Below are 17,155 nucleotides of genomic sequence, written 5' to 3' on the forward strand. Positions count from 1 at the left end.
ACAAAGCAGGGAGACATGTGAAACCAGCACGGGGGTCTCCTGGGTCCTATGGGGGTCTCCTGGGTCCTGGTTCCTGTGGGGCCCCTCTGCCAGCAGGAAGTCCTGTAGGAACCGTTCTTAAAGGATCTCAGGACTTTTTATCGTCTCGTTTACTTTTAAAGCTCCTGAGAGCTGAAGGAACCGCCTGGTTTTCATTTCTTCTTCATGTCCTGGACCTCCTGAAAGGCCTCGGGGGTCCCCTTTGAGCCCCCCTGGGGGCCCCTCCTGGTGGGTCCCTTGAGACTCGGAGGCTGACTTGTAAATGTGCATGTGTATATTTATTCTCCTGGAGAGCGTTTTGGTTTTGACGAGGAAGAAAACAAACATTTTGTCATTTTCTTTTTTTATTAAATTCATTTATTTCAGGAAGTGATTTTTATTAGAAGTTTAGTTTTTCTGTTTGTTGTGATCAGATTTAGAGTCACGGAGAACGTTTGATGATTGTCCCCTAAAGATGTTAAACTAATATTCATATTAAACTAAAATGAATCTTCAGTAATGAAACGTTTTATAGAAAATGTTTAAACTTTGACTTTAAATAACAAGACGAGTCTCTTTACAAACAAACTTCAAACATTTCATCAGCTTTCGTTTCCGCTCTGAAATACTAAATATAATCAAAACATATTTAGATTTATAGAAGATTTGATTTATTTTTAGGGAACAATGAATCAAACTTTCTCCTTTTTTTGACTTTTTCTTTCTTTGTTGAGTAGAAATCCTTCAGAGATTCAAACTAGATGACCTGTGATCAGCTGATCAGCTGTGACTGCAGACAGACAGACAGACAGACAGAGAGAGAGACAGGCGGCTGGTCATGTTTAGAGATTAGACTCGTTTTTCTTCTATGAAAAGAAACTTGATGTTTTTATTATAAATATGAAACTGTTTTTGTCTTCGTTTTAGCAAAAAAAAGAGTTTTTTGTTTTGTTTTTCTGACTCGTGTTCCCAACAAATACTTGAATTTCTTAAAAAACAATGTTTTGAGTTAAAGTAGTGAATGATGAATAAATAAATGACACTGGATAATATTCATAATGTTCACGCGTCTCTTTTCTTTGTTCAGATCAATGCGTCTGTGAAACGACTTCTAAAGATGTTATTGATACAAAATATCTCATATTTTAGTTTCTGTTGAATTATTTATATTAAAAACATGAACTATTACTGATCCAGACTCAATAAGGAAAATATTCAATATCTCTAATAATTAAATCAGTGATGAAAATAAAAATAATAATAATGTATATTTATTGATAAATTAACTGATGAATACAAAATAAATAGTTGAAATATAGCGTTCAATACATAAATTATATATATGTGTATTAGTGTCTTCTTAGTTTACTATAAAAAAATGTTTAATTTACCTTTTTTAATTTTTCATCTTAAATTTCTTATAATGAAATTAATTTTAAAAAACATTTCATTTAATGAACTTTAACTGTGAGACTTTATAATAATGATGAATAATCACTTCATTACTTTATTTCTGTTCAATGTGTTTTAAATCGTTATTTATATAAATATGAATTATTGAAACAGAACAGTGTAGTTATTATAAAACTAATAAAAACAGTGATAGCAGCAAATAAACAAAAGGAACAAATTATATTAAATGTACATATTTACAAACTACACAAAGCAAAATGAATATAAAATAAGAATGAAAAGTAAAAATGTAGAAAAAATAAACACGTTTTTTATTTAGTAAAAGTTTTCTAATATTTCAACGAAATAGTTTTATTCAACGTTCAGATTTATGTTCTGAACGTTTATTTAATGAGATAATGCCTCATTTGCATATTTAAACATAATACAACAAATGATCTTATTCTCAGTTCTTATGTTTATATCATTTATTAATTGATTCTATTTTTAAGTAACTAAATGTGTTAAATTAGTATAAAATACAAAATAGCATAAAATGGAAATACTCAAGTAAAGTACAAATACCTCCAACCTGTACTACAGTCCCTCCTCTTCCTCCTCCTCCTCCTCTTCCTCCTCTGACAGGTGGCAGCTCCTCCCAGCTGATCCTCCTCTGAGCTCATTTAACACACACACCTACACACACATATCCACACACACACACCTACACACACACATATCCACACATACACACACACTCTCTTTCTCTCAGAGCACCATGTGGGGCCTCATGGCTGCGGGCTGCGTTGTCTTCCCCGGACTCTTCCTGACGTCCAAACAGACTCTCAAACACCTGATGAGACGAAGCGACGGAGATGCTGTCATCGCGTCCACACGGTAGGAACACACACACACACACACACACACATATCAAAACACACACACACACACACACAGACCTACACACACACACACACACACACACACACACATTCACTTAATGTAAATAAAGTTGTTTGTTTTTGTTTAAATCTGATTTCAGATTCAGATTTGAATTGAACAGCAAACTTCTTTGTAAATATGTTTCATATCCTTTACTGCAGTAAAAGTACTAATACCACTCTGTATACATACTATGTGACAGTAAAAGTACTCATACCACCATTAAAAATACTTTGATGAACATGATGACGATAATGATGAGGGTGATGATGATGATGATGAAGATTAGGATGATGAGGATGAAGATGATGAGGAGGATGATGATGATGATGGTGATGATGATGATGATGAAGATGAAGATCTAAACACATTCTTTCTTCCTCTCAGTCTCGTGTCGTCCGTTCAGGCCGTCATGGCGTCTTCAGTCGGATGTTTGATCGTCTCGTCCTGCAGAGACGTCGTGGAGGACAGGTGAGACTCATCTTCATCATCATCTTCATCATCATCACACTGTAGGTTATTTTAACATAGATTCATCCGCCGCTGAAAATAGTCCCGAAACAAACGTTTGATGAAAACTACAAATTTCTGAAACTCTATATTTGTGTTTTTAAAGATGTACATCTTCAGTAGGAAACAATGAGATTTATTAATGTTTAATATCATGAGCTTTACATCAGCAGAACTTCATTTATATCTTTAAGAGTTTTATCAGTAAACAAGTTCATCTTCTGTTTAAAAACTTTATAAAATAACAATCAAACTCCACTCACACCAAACCTCATCGATATTTATGTCAGTTTAAAGATCATTTTGTAAATAATAATGTAAATAATACTAATTGTAAAGAAAAGATAAAACTAAATAGTACTTATAATAAAAAATTATAAAAATAATACTATAGAAGAAGAAAAAATGTAATTAAATTAAAAGTTTAATAGCGTCTGGGATATTACTGATGTAGCTGAGAATCTCCTCATGAAGGTGTGTTTGAATTAAAACCAGTCGGTCTTTAAGCTAATTCACAGTCGGAGCTATTTCAGTCTCTAAGACGCTCACAGAGATCTGCTGCACGCTGAGCATGATGGGAAACTAAACGATGAAGAGGAGGAGGGGGGGGGAGGGAGTCGTTTCCTCTGTCGGCTCCTTCATTTCCTAGTCAAAGTGGAGGTTCGTCTCAGCTGCATTTGTTTATCAAATCACACCACAGACTCATGCAGCAATGCATTCTGGGAAGCAGCTGCTGTTCAGAGAGAAGCTGCTTTTAAATGAAGTCAACAAAACTCTCAATGTTTAAGAAACGTTAACGAGGGAATCCAAAATAAAAGTAAGTTGATTTTAAATCAGCTGATCATTTAAAAGGCTCCTCTCAGGTCAGCTGATACTTTAGCCATTCATGAATTAATAGATTCATTCATTAATTAGCACAAGTGGACCCTGCTGCAGTAACATGAGAGGTTTTCTCTGAAACACTACCACGTTAGTCCACAGGGGGCGACAGAATCAACACTAACAGTAACTTTAAAGATTTATTATGGAAACAGCCCAACAAAGTCTACATGTTACACCTTTGTTAAAACAAACAGTAAACAAACATTTATGAATTTAGATCTTTAAGGTAATAAATACGTCAACAATCTTGTTTCCTGCTCAGCCATTGGCTGACGGACTCCTACATCCTGTTTGCCACGCCCTACTTCGCCTACGACATCTACGCCATGTTCCTGTGCTACTGCCACAGGCTGCAGGTCAAAGGTCACGAGGAGGTGGGCGGAGTCAGGTGGAAGGTGGGCGGTTACCTGCGCAGAGAGAAGCTCATGGTGCTGCATCACGTCTTCGTGGTGGCCTTCTGCTTCCCCGCCTCACTGGTAACTACGGAAACGTTTCCTCTAGTAGCCAGGGTTAGCCTCACGGCTAGCGTTAGCATCTGAGGAGAGGGCAATCATCAGCATATTGTTTGACTGCATACAGATGAATTATGAATCTGTAGTACTGTTAGTGTCCACCAGAGGCTGCACTGTTTATTATTAATAATATTATTATTAAATATGCACTATTCAGTTTATTAGGTACATCTGGCAAATTATAATACAGAAACACTCCAATTGATACTTATAATGTTGTGTGTCTGTGTGTGTGTGTGTGTGTGTGTGTCTGTGTGTGTGTGTGTGTGTGTGTGTCTGTGTCTGTGTGTGTGTGTGTGTGTGTGTGTGTCAGTATTGGAGGCAGGGTAAAGGTGATTTCTTTCAGGGTGTGTTGTTTCTTGCTGAGCTCAGCACGCCATTCGTCTGTCTGGGGAAAGTCCTGATCCAGGTGACCTGACGTGTTTTTAAACTCCAGATCAACGTGATGATAAAATAATTATTTCAAGTTTAATGAAGTTAAATTCTCCTCCTCCTCCTCCTCCTCCTCCTCCTCCTCCGGTCAGTATGAGCAGCAGCACACTCTGCTGCACAAAGTCAACGGTGTCCTCCTGCTCCTCAGCTTCTTCACCTGTCGGGTGTTGCTCTTCCCGTACCTGTACTTCGCCTACAGCAGGTAACAGACTTCAGTTCATGAGGGAGTCACACCTGTGTGTTGTTGTTGTTGTTGTTGTTGCTCCACGTCGTTCATCTGAATAAATATGGAGCTGAAAAGATTCGTCCATTAATCAATGAGTGGAACAGAGTACTTATACAGTGTGCTGTTAGTACTTCTACTGTAACACAGTACTTATACAATGTGATATTAGTACCCTTACTGCACAGAGTGGTATTAGTACTCTTATGCAGAGTATTCTCATAGTGTGGTATTAGTACCTTTACTGTAATAGAGTATTTCTACAGTGTGATATTAGTACTTTATGTTGTTGCTTTCCTAATATTTTATGTTTTGTTAGTTGAAAAAAAAGAAGAAAGTAAAAGAAAAGATGAATCAACATGAATGTCTCTGTTGTTGTTGTTGTTGTTGTTGTTGTTGTTGTTGTGACCGGCTCTGCTCTGCGCTCCAGGTATGCGTCCGTCCCGGTGTACTTGGTGCCCCTGGAGGCCCCGTGGCAGTGTAACCTGGGAACCGCTCTGCTGTGGCCCCTGCAGCTCTACTGGTTCACGCTGATCTGCAGAGGAGCTCTCCGCTCACGGTCGACGGTTCGATACCCGACCGAGACCGACTGCTGCCGGGTCTCTGGTCAAAATGTAAAGAAATCACCGTGAACAAGTTTTATGTTTTATGAATGTTTGATGAATGTGGACTCAGAGAGCAGGTCTCTCTCTCTCTTTATGATCACGATCAATACTTATTGATCAGGACAATAAGTCAACTGTAACAATCTGATTATGAGGATAAACATTTAAATGTTATATTTGAATAACTGAAATTATCGAAATAATTGTCCCAGAATATTAATGTTGTTGTATTTAATAATTAAAGTGTAATTAAACCTTTTAAAACTACTGTAAATGCAGCTTTGTGTGGATTATGTTGTTGTTTTGGATTTGCTGTTTTTCCTTTTAATCATTTGAATGTATTTGTTATAATTTTGAGGTGAACAACTGGTCAAACAGCAGTGGTGAAAAGTAACTAAATATATTTACTCAAAGTACATTTAAGTGCAAATTTGAGGTATTTGAGTTTTATACTTATACTTCATTTATCTGACAGCTTTAGTATCAAATGAAGATTTGTGTAAACCAAACATGAAAATAAACAAGTAGTTATTCGTTCATCTGAATAAATATGGAGCTGAAAAGATTAGTCCATTAATCAATTAGTGGAACAGAGTACTTAGTATACAGTGTGATATTAGTACTCTTATGCGGAGTATTTTCAGTGTGGTATTAGTACTTTTACTGTAACATAGTACTTTTACTGTAACATAGTATTTTTACCATATGGTATTAGTACTTTTACTGTAACATAGTATTTTTACCATGTGGTATTGGTACTTTTACTGTAACATAGTATTTTTACCATATGGTATTAGTACTTTTACTGTAACATAGTATTTTTACCATGTGGTATTGGTACTTTTACCACCATTGTCTGTTAGTTAGTGTCTTTAATTATCTGTTTACAAAGGAAAAGCGGACATCTTCTTCTTCTTCTTCTCTTGTTTCCTCTCAGTCTTTCTTCCGATTTTACCGTCACAGTTTCATCCATTAAAATCCAGCGGGTCTTTTCCCCCTCACCCCTCACCCCTCACCCCTTCTTCTTCTTCTTCTTCTTCTTCTTCTTCTTCTTCTTCTTCTTCTTCTTCTTCTTCTTCTTCTTCTTCTTCTTCTTCTTCTTCTTCTTCTTCTTCTTCTTCTTCTTCTTCTTCTTCTTCTTCTTCTTCTTCTTCTTCTTCTTCTTCTTCTTCTTCTTCTTCTTCTTCTTCTTCTTCTTCTTCTTCTTCTTCTTCTTCTTCTTCTTCTTCTTCTTCTTCTTCTTCTTCTTCTTCTTCTTCTTCTTCTTCTTCTTCTTCTTTTTTAACGGCAGCTGTCAACGACCGACCACCGACCTAACGAGCGAACTCTCGCGAGAGTCAGAGGCAGCGAGCGAGAAGAAGTGATTCCAGGCAAGGCAAATAGCAATATTCATATTTAGCAACAACAACAACAACCTTTTTCTACGAACAATGATTATTCCGTTCTGTAGGCTGGAAGAATGATGAAATGTGATGCCATGTTTCAGCCACAAAGACACGGAGGAAAACACCGGACTGTGATTATACAGGTAGCGAAAACACACGCAACACTTGTGGTGGAGCAATATTGATGGCTAGCTAAGCTAGCTGGTTTATTAATAGCTAAGCTAGCTGGCTAACGGTTAGCTTAGCTTAGCGAAGAATCTTTTCGTGGTAGCTGCTTGTTGTTGGATGATTCAGTGTCAGTAGGCGTCACACACAATGATGATGTATATATAAAACCACGTCTACCAGATAAAGATGCTAATCGACAGCAGGTTACGGTGAGCGAGCTGACGTTAGTTAGCTATTGTTAGCTTATATTAGCGAACGTTGCACGTCTTTAAAGAGAGCTGAATGAGCAAAGACTCACATTGCTAGTTCATGTTAGCAAGCTAACAAGTGAGAATGTGATGTTAAGGCTTGTTGCTGCTAGTTAGTGATCAGTAATCTGTTGTTGCAGAAGTATTCAGCTCCGTTACTGCAGTAAAAGTACTAATACCACACAGTAATAATACCATGTTACAGTTTAAGTACTAATACCACACAATAATAATACCATGTTACAGTAAAAGTACTAATACCACACAGTAATAATACCATGTTACAGTTTAAGTACTAATACCACACAATAATAATACCATGCTACAGTAAAAGTACTAATACTAATAATAATAAAGACAATACTTAAGTAAAGTATAAGTACCTCAGATTTCTACTCATGTACAGTAAATGTGTGTGGTTACAATCATCACATGGATGTAAAATGGTTTACAATAATTACAAATATCAAACTAAACATCTGGTTATTAACCAGATGTTTAGTTCATTAAGATGTTTCATCCTCTAAATAATAAAAGGTGATCATGCAGGTTTAATGTCCAGTAAAACTGGTAATGTGAAAATATAAAAATACAAATAAAAGTCCTGCTTTTAACATACTGAAAATCCTTCTCATGTAAAAGTATTATCATGAAAATATACTCAGTATGCAGCAGAACAACCTCTGGGAGTGTTACACTATTACATGAGGCACACACACACACACACACACACACACAGACACACACACACACATATTGTTAGTTAACTGATCATATGTTGTGTTTAACTATAGGCTGTTAAATACCTGTAGTTGGTACGTTCTCTACCTCTGAAATGTGGTGTACATGTGGTACATAACGCAGACTTAGACTCCTCATTAGTTTGGTGCGGAGCTCTTCGGGGTGTTTTTATCTTCATGGCAGGAGGCGTTTCCTCTCTTCTCACCGTTAAGACACTATTCAAGAATGTAAACAAATCATCTTTTCTATGAATGTAACATCATCAGAATGTGTTCCATTTAACATCTACACAAACCAGAGCTGAGTTCAGAATCCTCCGTGCGACTCTTTAGATGTTGGTGATTTAAATGTTGCTAGATTTCATATCATGTTTTCAGTGGAATAAACTCCAACTGAGATTTTTAAATCGTTGCTAAAGACCCGATGTTCTTTGATCCCGTATAGCTTCACTGGCTGGATGAACTAGTTATTGTTGTCATAGCGTTCTTAATTATCGTGTGTCGTGTCTCTGACTTTATATTCCCTTTCTGCTGGTTTGCAGTATAAATAAACTGAAGTTGAACTCGGTTTGTTTCTGTTTTTGTGTTTTCTTCCAGGATGTGGCCGCGTTTCTCTGGATGTCTGACAGTCGGTGAAGAGGGTGCCGACCTCGTGAATCACACACATCCATCTACCAGCTGTCTCAGTCCCCGACGATAAGAACAGAAGGATTCAGATCGCACAAAATAATGTAGCAGGAGAAGCTCCGTCTGTGACCTCCCTCTACCCCCCCGTCTTTTCTGGGTCCGGTGCATTTCAAGTCTAGTTTTTCTCGATGGGGCTGAGCACAACACTTAAGTTCACACTCATTTGTAAATTATTAGACCGATGTGCCGTGTTTGCCCTCCGTCCCCCCCCCCCAGCTGAGCACTCAACTCCAGCTCTCTGTCGTTTGTTCTGAAGTGATTTGATCGACCAATCGGGATGAACGGCTCTCTCTTAACCCCACCCAGCCCGCGGGCGGCTAGCTCCTCCCCTTTGCCTCCCTCCCCCTCCCCGTCTCCCTCCCCTCCCTCCCCCTCCATGCTGCCCCTCTCCCCCCGGCCCCCTCCGCTGCCCCCTCTGGTGACCCCGCCCCCTCAGGCTCACCCGTCCTCCCTGTCGGACACGCCCACGCCGTCGCCCTCGCCGTGCCTGAGTTGGACCGAGTTCTGTGAGCTCCACGCCCGCGTCGCGGCCGGCGACTTTGCGCGTCACTTTCGGGCGTTTCTCCTGGAGAACCCGCACTACTCGCCGGACTCGGCGGCCGCCTTCTGCCGGCGCTTCACCGACCGCTTCGTTCGTCACTTCCAGACCGAGCTGGAGGGGGCGCTCCCGCCGAGCTGCGCTTCTCCTTCTGCGAGGGACGACATGGCGAGCTGGGCTCCCCAGTCAGACGCCACCTCCCTGGAAGAGGAGGCGGTCTCGCCCCTGTCGGTGTCCGGGGGCGCCGTCCTCCCGTGTGCCGCGACCAACGCGACGACGCGGGCGCTATCGAAGCCAACGCCAACACGGCTGGTGTTGGAAACGCGCTGCGGGGACCGGTTTCAAGACTCCTACGCCCACGGCCAAGTCCTGCCGCCGTCTTCCTCGTCGTCGTGCTGCTCCTCCGTGGGAGGGAACAACGGGAGGCGTGAGGAGAGAGGCGCCATGGTCGCCCCTGGTAATGGGGAAGCCCCGGTTGAGGAAGAGGAGGACAGCTGGTTAGGGGTGGCGTCTGTCGGGGAAGACGTGGAGCCAGAAGAGCAAGAAGAAGAAGAGTCCGCAGAGGTGGACGACTCCTCCTACGCCGCTCAGATCACACCTTCCTCTCCTCCGCTGGACTCCAAAGGCAACGGCACGCCCAACTCCAAAAACAAACTGAAGAAGCGCTTTTCCCTGCGGAGCGTCGGGCGCAGCGTGCGAGGCAGCGTGCGGGGCATCCTGCACTGGAGGAGCTCGTCCAGCGACTCGGCCCAGAGCCCGCTGCCCTCCAGCTACAGCTACACCATGGGCGTGCAGGACGCCGCCTTGGTCTCCAGCTCCAAGAGGAACTCTGGTACGCAGCCTCCCACGCCCACCTCCTCCTCCATGCCCGTCTCCCTGTCCATGCCCCTCTCCCTCCCTCACTCCTCCTCCTCCTCGCTGCCGCCCTCGTCCTCGAGCAGCGCCACCTCCCTGTCTCTCTCGGAGGCCGCCCGGGACCGGCGGCGGAGCAACGGCGAGGGAGGCGAGAAGGAGAAGTGGAGCCATCGTCTGGAGAAGCTCCGGCTGTCTCGATCCCCTCCTCCCGTTCTCACCCCGACCGCCGGAGGCCCCCACTCCGCCTCCTCCACGCTGCCCCCGAGCAGCGCCGCCGCCGCCGGTGGCGCGGGACCTCCGAGGAAGGTGGGCCGGCTGGTGAGGGAGGGCGGCGTGAGCGTCAGCTCGTCCACCGACGAGTTCAGCGGGAGCCACGGCTTCTCGGGCTTCTCGTTCGGTCTGCTGCATCACGGCGCGGACAACAACAACTCGGCATCGGCTTCGTCGTCGGCCTCCGCCGCCGGTCCGGTGCAGCCGCTGGTCATCGGGGGGAACGTCCCCTGGAGAGGAGGACGCTGGCACAAGTGTCGTCTGGTCCTCCGAGAGAGAGACCGGGAGGGGGGAGAGCGGGGAGAGGAGTTCTACCTGGAGTTCTTCATCCCACCTAAAGTAAGTAACACTGAAGCACGTTCACAGTCAGCAGGTCGGCTTCATTTAACCCTCTGAACACCAAAACAGTCTCAGGGATCAGCTCACTGTTCTCTCTGTGGCCTCGTTTTTCACTTCAAAATAAAAGTCCTGCTCCTCTCTGGAAACAGAACCATCATGACTAGAAGTAGAGAGAACTAGAACGTCTTTAGTGCAGAACAACACAGTTATGATGACACCAACCAGCCTCTCCTCTCCTCTCTTATTCTTATTCTTATTATTATTTTCTGTGACTGATTGTTTGACTCCTCCAGTCGACGAAGCCCCGGCTGACCGTCCCCTGCTGCTCGATGGTGGACGTGAGGAGCACCACGGCTCTGGAGGTCCCCGACAAGGAGAACACCTTCCTGCTGCAGGTAATCGCTCCTCGAGTCCTTCACTCTGATGTTTGTATCGTGAGAGACGTCCTCCGTCAGAGCTTCAGCTTAAATGAAGCAATTTATTCAATATATTAGTTTTATTCCTTTAAACTCCTCATGGAGAGAACTCTAATGTAAGATCACTCTGTGGTGTTAATACTTCTGGTACCAGTAAAAGTCCTGCACTTCTTCTCCTCCTCGCTCACAGCTGGAGGGGACGGCGCAGTACGTGATCGAGACACGTGACGCCATTCAGATGAGAGCCTGGCTGAGCGACATCAGGAACGGCATCTGCCTCAGGTAATGAATGAATGAATGCATGAATGCATGAATGTGTGGGACGACATGAACTCACACTGCCCGTGTCCTCACAGTGAGCAGGAGGACGCTGAAGGCGTCTCTGTGGGGCCGCTGGACATCAGCGGGACGGCTGACATCGTTGACCGTCTCTCTCAAGGTTTGTCTGGAAGTTTAGAGTTTCATTAAAGTGACAGTAGTGATGTGTAGAAGTACGTCTGTATGAGGTATTTATACACAGTAATGTACTGCTGTGGATGTATTTTAGACTCTTAAAAGAATCAGTTCAGGTGAACGCTATATTTAGAATATTTTCACTTCTTTACTTTGCTGTCAGAGAACTGAAGCTGTTATCTTTGTTCTCTTGTCTTTTAGAGTAAATGTATATATTTATCTATTAAAACCGTTTCTGATTTCAAAGTCACCAGACTTCACTAAAACAGAGATTGAACTCCTCAGAACACAGGAGCTGCTGGTCTCCTGCTGCCTCCACCTGTCAGTGTGAATCTGAACTTTAACCCTTTAATAAAGCAGTGGTCTCAGGATGGATCCCTGTGGAACAGATCCAATGCAGACTCTAAACTACAGTTAGAAACAGTCACCACTGTCCCTTTAAAGTCACGTTATCAGAGAATAAACTCTCTTTTGATTCATGACTCTGAATCCTGTCTGTGAGACGTTTAGTTTGAGACGACTTCGTCCTCGACTTGTCGACGTAACATTTAACACCTCTATTGTTTTTATCTCCTTACTAACTTCTTGTCAGTGTGTTACGGAGGAATCGGAGGCTCCTCCCCTCTGATGGATCCTCTCCCACCGGAGCTGCCACCTCGAGCCCCTCTCGACGAACCAGACGGCCGGATTCTCGGTGGAGGCGGAGTCAGCCTCGGCACACCTTTTGCTGAGACGCCAGACGCCACAGGTATTCATTTAAAACAACAAAAACTGATTTCAATCTCTGAAGTCTGTAAACCATCAAAAATACTAAATATTATACTTTATTATAGTAATTTATAGTATTTTTATTGTCATTATCTTTACTGAAGTATAATAATGTTCTTAGAGCTCGTGTTAGAAGTTAAACAGCTCATAATTCATCTCTAATATCTGTTTCATATTCATAAACATCTCCTTCAAACTACTGCATTTATTCAAGTTCATCACCAAAACTACATTTTACAGACTACATGTGAACACATCATGATGACGTTATAATGTAGCTTCAGCCAGTACTCGTGTTCACTGAGCAGAGCCTGAAGGCATCATGATGTCACTGAATGAACCTCGTTGGTTAGCCGTTAGCCGTTAGCGGTGCTGCTAATGTTACTAGCTCTCCTCTGATTGGTTGATTACAATGAAACATGATCAGAGATCAGAGACTAGAAACACAAGTTCTACTGAGTCAGTGAAATTTATTTACACTCTGATGGTTAACGTTAAACTTTATTTACACTCTGATGGTTAACGTTAAACTTTATTTACACTGTGATGGTTAACGTTAAACTTTATTTACACTCTGATGGTTAACGTTAAACTTTATTTACACTCTGATAGTTAACGTTAAAACTTTATTTACACTCTGATGGTTAACGTTAAAACTTCATGTACACTCTAAAGTGTCAATATGTTCCGTCCACCATCGTCCAGGCTCCTTCCTGTTCTCGGAGGTGACCCCTGCGGAGGCGGTGGAGCACCCGCTCAGCGAGTGTCAGTGGTTCCACGGCACCTTGTCCCGTCTCAAGGCCGCTCAGCTGGTGTTGGCCGGAGGTCCGGCGAGCCACGGAGTCTTCCTGGTTCGCCAGAGCGAGACGCGGCGCGGAGAATACGTCCTCACTTTCAACTTCCAGGGCAAGGCCAAGGTGAGTCTGGGAGTCCAGCTCCCTGATCAACATGTGTGCGTGTCCTCAATAAGGATGTGTATCGTTAGGATTTAATCGATACGAGAACTCTTATCACCAACTTAGTAACTTGCGTACTAAATGACTCATACAAGCCGCTAAATAACAAATCTGTTCGTACAAGTTGTTCCTGCTTGAGGGCCAATGTTTGGTTTGTTAAAATGACAGAAAAAGTCTTCAAATGTCTTTTTTTGATCAGGTAGCAAACCTCCAGTTCATTAAAGAGAAGCCAAAGCTTCATGTGTTAAAGCTGCATTCTCTCTAGTGTCCACCAGGGGGCGACTCCTCTGGTTGTATAGAAGTCTATGAGAAAATGACTCTACTTCTCTCTTGATTTATTACCTCAGTAAACATTGTAAACATGAGTTTATGGTCTCAATCTCTAGTTTCAAGTCTTCTTCAATACAGCATGATGTTCATTTAGTAAATGATGGTCCATTTAGAGTCACACAGACCATAAAGCAGGGGATGCTTTAGGGGCGGGGCTACACAGTGATTGACAGGTCTCTATGTCACTCCTCCTCAGTCCAGATATGGTCACTTTGTGTTCACTGGCTGCAAGAAAAACAAGGTGACGACGGCGAAATCACCGAACTCGTTGCTTCAAAACGTTCCCGTCTCTCTTCCTCTGCAGCACCTGCGTCTGTCCCTGAACGAGGACGGTCAGTGCCGAGTGCAGCACCTCTGGTTCCAGTCCATCTTCGACATGCTGGAGCACTTCCGGGTGCACCCGATCCCCCTGGAGTCCGGCGGCGCCTCCGACGTCACGCTCATCAGCTTCGTGGGCGCCACCGCCGTTCGTCAGCCAGGTACGAGAGAGAGCGAACACCTCGCCCACAAACACACAGAAGAAGAAGACGAAGCAGTTTTTTTCACACCTTCATAAAACATGTGATCACACTAACAAACACTACAGAAGTTTAGATAGAGTGAGAGATTTAATCCTCATCTCATTCCTTCATCAAATCATCACGTCATCATCACTTCTCAAGCTGAAAGAAAGAGCAAAAATACACATATGGTCGAATTAAACCACATTTATATTCAAAATACAGTGAAACAAAAAATGATCCTGTTCGGTAAGTTTTTAACTCGAGTCTAAATTAAAGAAAACTTTATTTTTCCCAGATTATATTGAACATTTAAATTTAAATTCTTCTGACTCTTTATATGCTGACAGCGTGCGTCCATCGTTCTTCCAGATTTTGATAAAGTTTTTGTCTTTTAAACTACATTTTAGTGTCGTCCTTTTCTCTGTTTTTGTTTTTGGTGCGATTAATTCACAGTCGAGACATTTTTTTTAACTGCGTTTTTTTGTCATGAGAACTTTAAGATTAAGCGGCAAAAACTGGAACATAATGAATTTATCTGAGCGTTTGAGCTGCGAATAGAAATGAACTGATCGTTGTTGAGCAGATCGGACTTATTCAAGACGTAAACAAAGGGGGCGTTGACCAGAGCCACGCCTTCTGTTCTTACCTTTCACAATAAAAGCCCCCGGACGTAAACACTGTAACCATTTACCAGCGTGAGAAAGACGTCACATCCCTTAAACAGATGTTATGTGATTAAATAAAATGAGCTGTAAGCTTCTGTTTGTGTTTGTGAGTTTAGTCTGAAACCTGGAAGACCTCCATGAAGGTGTGTCTGCTGGAACTAAATCCACAATATTACTAAAATATTAGTGCTGGGCAACGATTACAATTTTGAATCGCGATTAATTTTATTGTTATGTTAAAGTTCAATAATGAATCTAAAGTAGTGTGTTGTGCTCTTTTATGTACTTCTATGTACAGGGGGCGACTCCTCTGGTTGTATAGAAGTCTATGAGAAAATGACTCTACTTCTCTCTTGATTTATTACCTCAGTAAACATTGTAAACATGAGTTTATGGTCTCAATCTCTAGTTTCAAGTCTTCTTCAATACAGCATGATGTTCATTTAGTAAATGATGGTCCATTTAGAGTCAGACAGACCATAAAGCAGGGGATGCTTTAGGGGCGGGGCTACACAGTGATTGACAGATCTCTACGTCGCTCCTTAGTCCAGATGTGGTCACTTCCTGTTCACTGGTTGCAAATATAATCAAGATGGCGACGGCAAAGCCGCGGAACTCGAGGCTTCAAAACGTCCACAAACCAACGAGTGACGTCACGATGACTATGTCCACTTCTTATATTTTATGCAAATTAAGGAGATGATGTCATCTTTTTCCCAAACGATCCATTTTAGGGTGTCAAAAGCATCTGTTTTGGTGACCTAAAGCTCATATTGGTAGTAAGAGTGGAATGTTGTTGTAAACGTAGTCGGTGTTGAACCACTGACGCCCCCCCGCAGCGCTCTCTCCTCTGTGACCTCTCACCTCTGTTGTGTCCGTTGGCTCATCCTCTACAGGCCGGGACAGAGCAGGCAGTCGGCCCACAGTCTGTGATGTCATCACCACGCGCCATCCCGACTCTCCATCAACACCCATCTCTGACTGTGTGTAAGTGAGACCGGACTCAAGTGAGAGACACTGTGTGTGTGTGTGTGTGTGTGTGTGTGTGTGTGTGTGTGTGTGTGTGTGTGTGTGTGTGTGTGTGTGTGTGTGTGTGTGTGTGTGTGTGTGTGTGTGTGTGTGTGTGTGTGTGTGTGTGTGTGTGCCTCTAAGTGGACCGTCTCCATGACTTCATGGACTTCATGACCACAGACTTCTTCCACCTTAACGGCTCACTGTCACTTTCTCTTCTTCTCTCCTCCGACTCCTCACTACACTTTTGTCCTTATCTCCTCCTCCTCCTCCTCCTCCTCCTCCTCCTCCCTTTATTTACACTTTTCTCTCATTTCCCCTCTCTTCTTCTCCTCCTTTCTTCTTCTTCTTCTGTTTCCTGTCCCTGCAGACTTGACCAGCAGACCCCGTAGCCCTCCTCAGCCTCCACCTCCTCCGCTGCCGCCGGGCCGCCCGCCGCCGCCCACTCCTCCACAAGAGCGAGGAAACGAGACGGAGGAGGACGCAGGAGGAGGTGGGGAGGCCGCAGTGACCATGGCAACGACGATGACGACAGGAGGAGGAGGAGGAGGAGGAGGAGGAGGAGGAGGAGGAGGAGGTGTGGAAGACTGGGAGGAGAGAGACACTCCTCTACGCCAACTAGAAGCTGTGGAAGGAGAGGAGAGGGAGGGAGCGAGGGCACCACGAGCCATCGACAACCAGTACTCCTTCTTCTGATGAAGGGAGGAGGAGGAGGAGGAGGAGGAGGAGGAGGAGGAGGAGGAGGAGGAGGAGTAGTGTGTATGTGTTTGTGTTTGAGTGTGTGTGTGTGAGCGGATGTGAGATTGGATGAGGTGGCGTACATCATAGCCATTCATAACCAGTATTTTTATTTTGTTAGCAAGGTGGAGGAGGAGAGGAGGAGGAGGAGGAGGAGGAGGTGTAAAAAGTACTAACACTAAACGAGAGAGAGAGAAGACGGAGAGCAGCTTTACAACACTAACTAGCGGTACATTTCTTTTTTAATTGTTTATGTTTTTAGTCCGATAAGCTTTGTGTGTTGTTGTTTTTTGCCGGCTCGACTCCTGCAGAGCTCTGTTGTTGTTGTTGTTGGTGGTGAACAGTAAACGGAGCTCGAGGGTCGAAGCCGACAGTCTTGATACCTCAACCGTGGTCCACACGCTAGCCGGACGTCTCTGCAGACGTCGGGTACGGAGGCCCAGAGGGGCCAAAGCTCCTGCGTTTGTGACGTAAGAACAGGTTCAATAAGGATTAGTTCCTTTATAAAATATTTAACGTTTGTTGCTGTGATACTCAACGGATCACATAATACGGAAAATAGAACTTTT

General features: G+C 43.3%; 2 protein-coding genes across 2 annotated transcripts; both read left to right on the forward strand.

The window, feature by feature from the left end:
* Positions 1-2,188: 2,188 nt before the first annotated feature.
* tlcd3ba (TLC domain containing 3Ba) lies at positions 2,189-5,657 on the forward strand (the record flags this gene model as incomplete). The annotated part of the gene is made up of 6 exons (XM_079177998.1): positions 2,189-2,307; positions 2,740-2,823; positions 4,007-4,220; positions 4,570-4,665; positions 4,781-4,890; positions 5,342-5,657. The coding sequence occupies 6 exons, from the start codon at positions 2,189-2,191 to the stop codon at positions 5,541-5,543; spliced, it is 825 nt and encodes a 274-aa protein (XP_079034124.1). The 3' UTR covers positions 5,544-5,657.
* Positions 5,658-6,906: 1,249 nt separating this feature from the next.
* Positions 6,907-16,380, forward strand: sh2b1 (SH2B adaptor protein 1). Its single transcript, XM_079178129.1, has 10 exons — positions 6,907-7,044; positions 8,655-10,746; positions 11,040-11,141; positions 11,353-11,444; positions 11,519-11,601; positions 12,208-12,363; positions 13,089-13,300; positions 13,974-14,148; positions 15,734-15,824; positions 16,219-16,380. The coding sequence occupies exons 2-10, from the start codon at positions 9,022-9,024 to the stop codon at positions 16,238-16,240; spliced, it is 2,658 nt and encodes an 885-aa protein (XP_079034255.1). The 5' UTR covers positions 6,907-7,044; positions 8,655-9,021; the 3' UTR covers positions 16,241-16,380.
* Positions 16,381-17,155: the final 775 nt, after the last annotated feature.

This window comes from Pholis gunnellus (assembly GCF_910591455.1).
Source record: "Pholis gunnellus genome assembly, chromosome: 17".
Taxonomy (NCBI): Eukaryota; Metazoa; Chordata; class Actinopteri; order Perciformes; family Pholidae; genus Pholis; species Pholis gunnellus.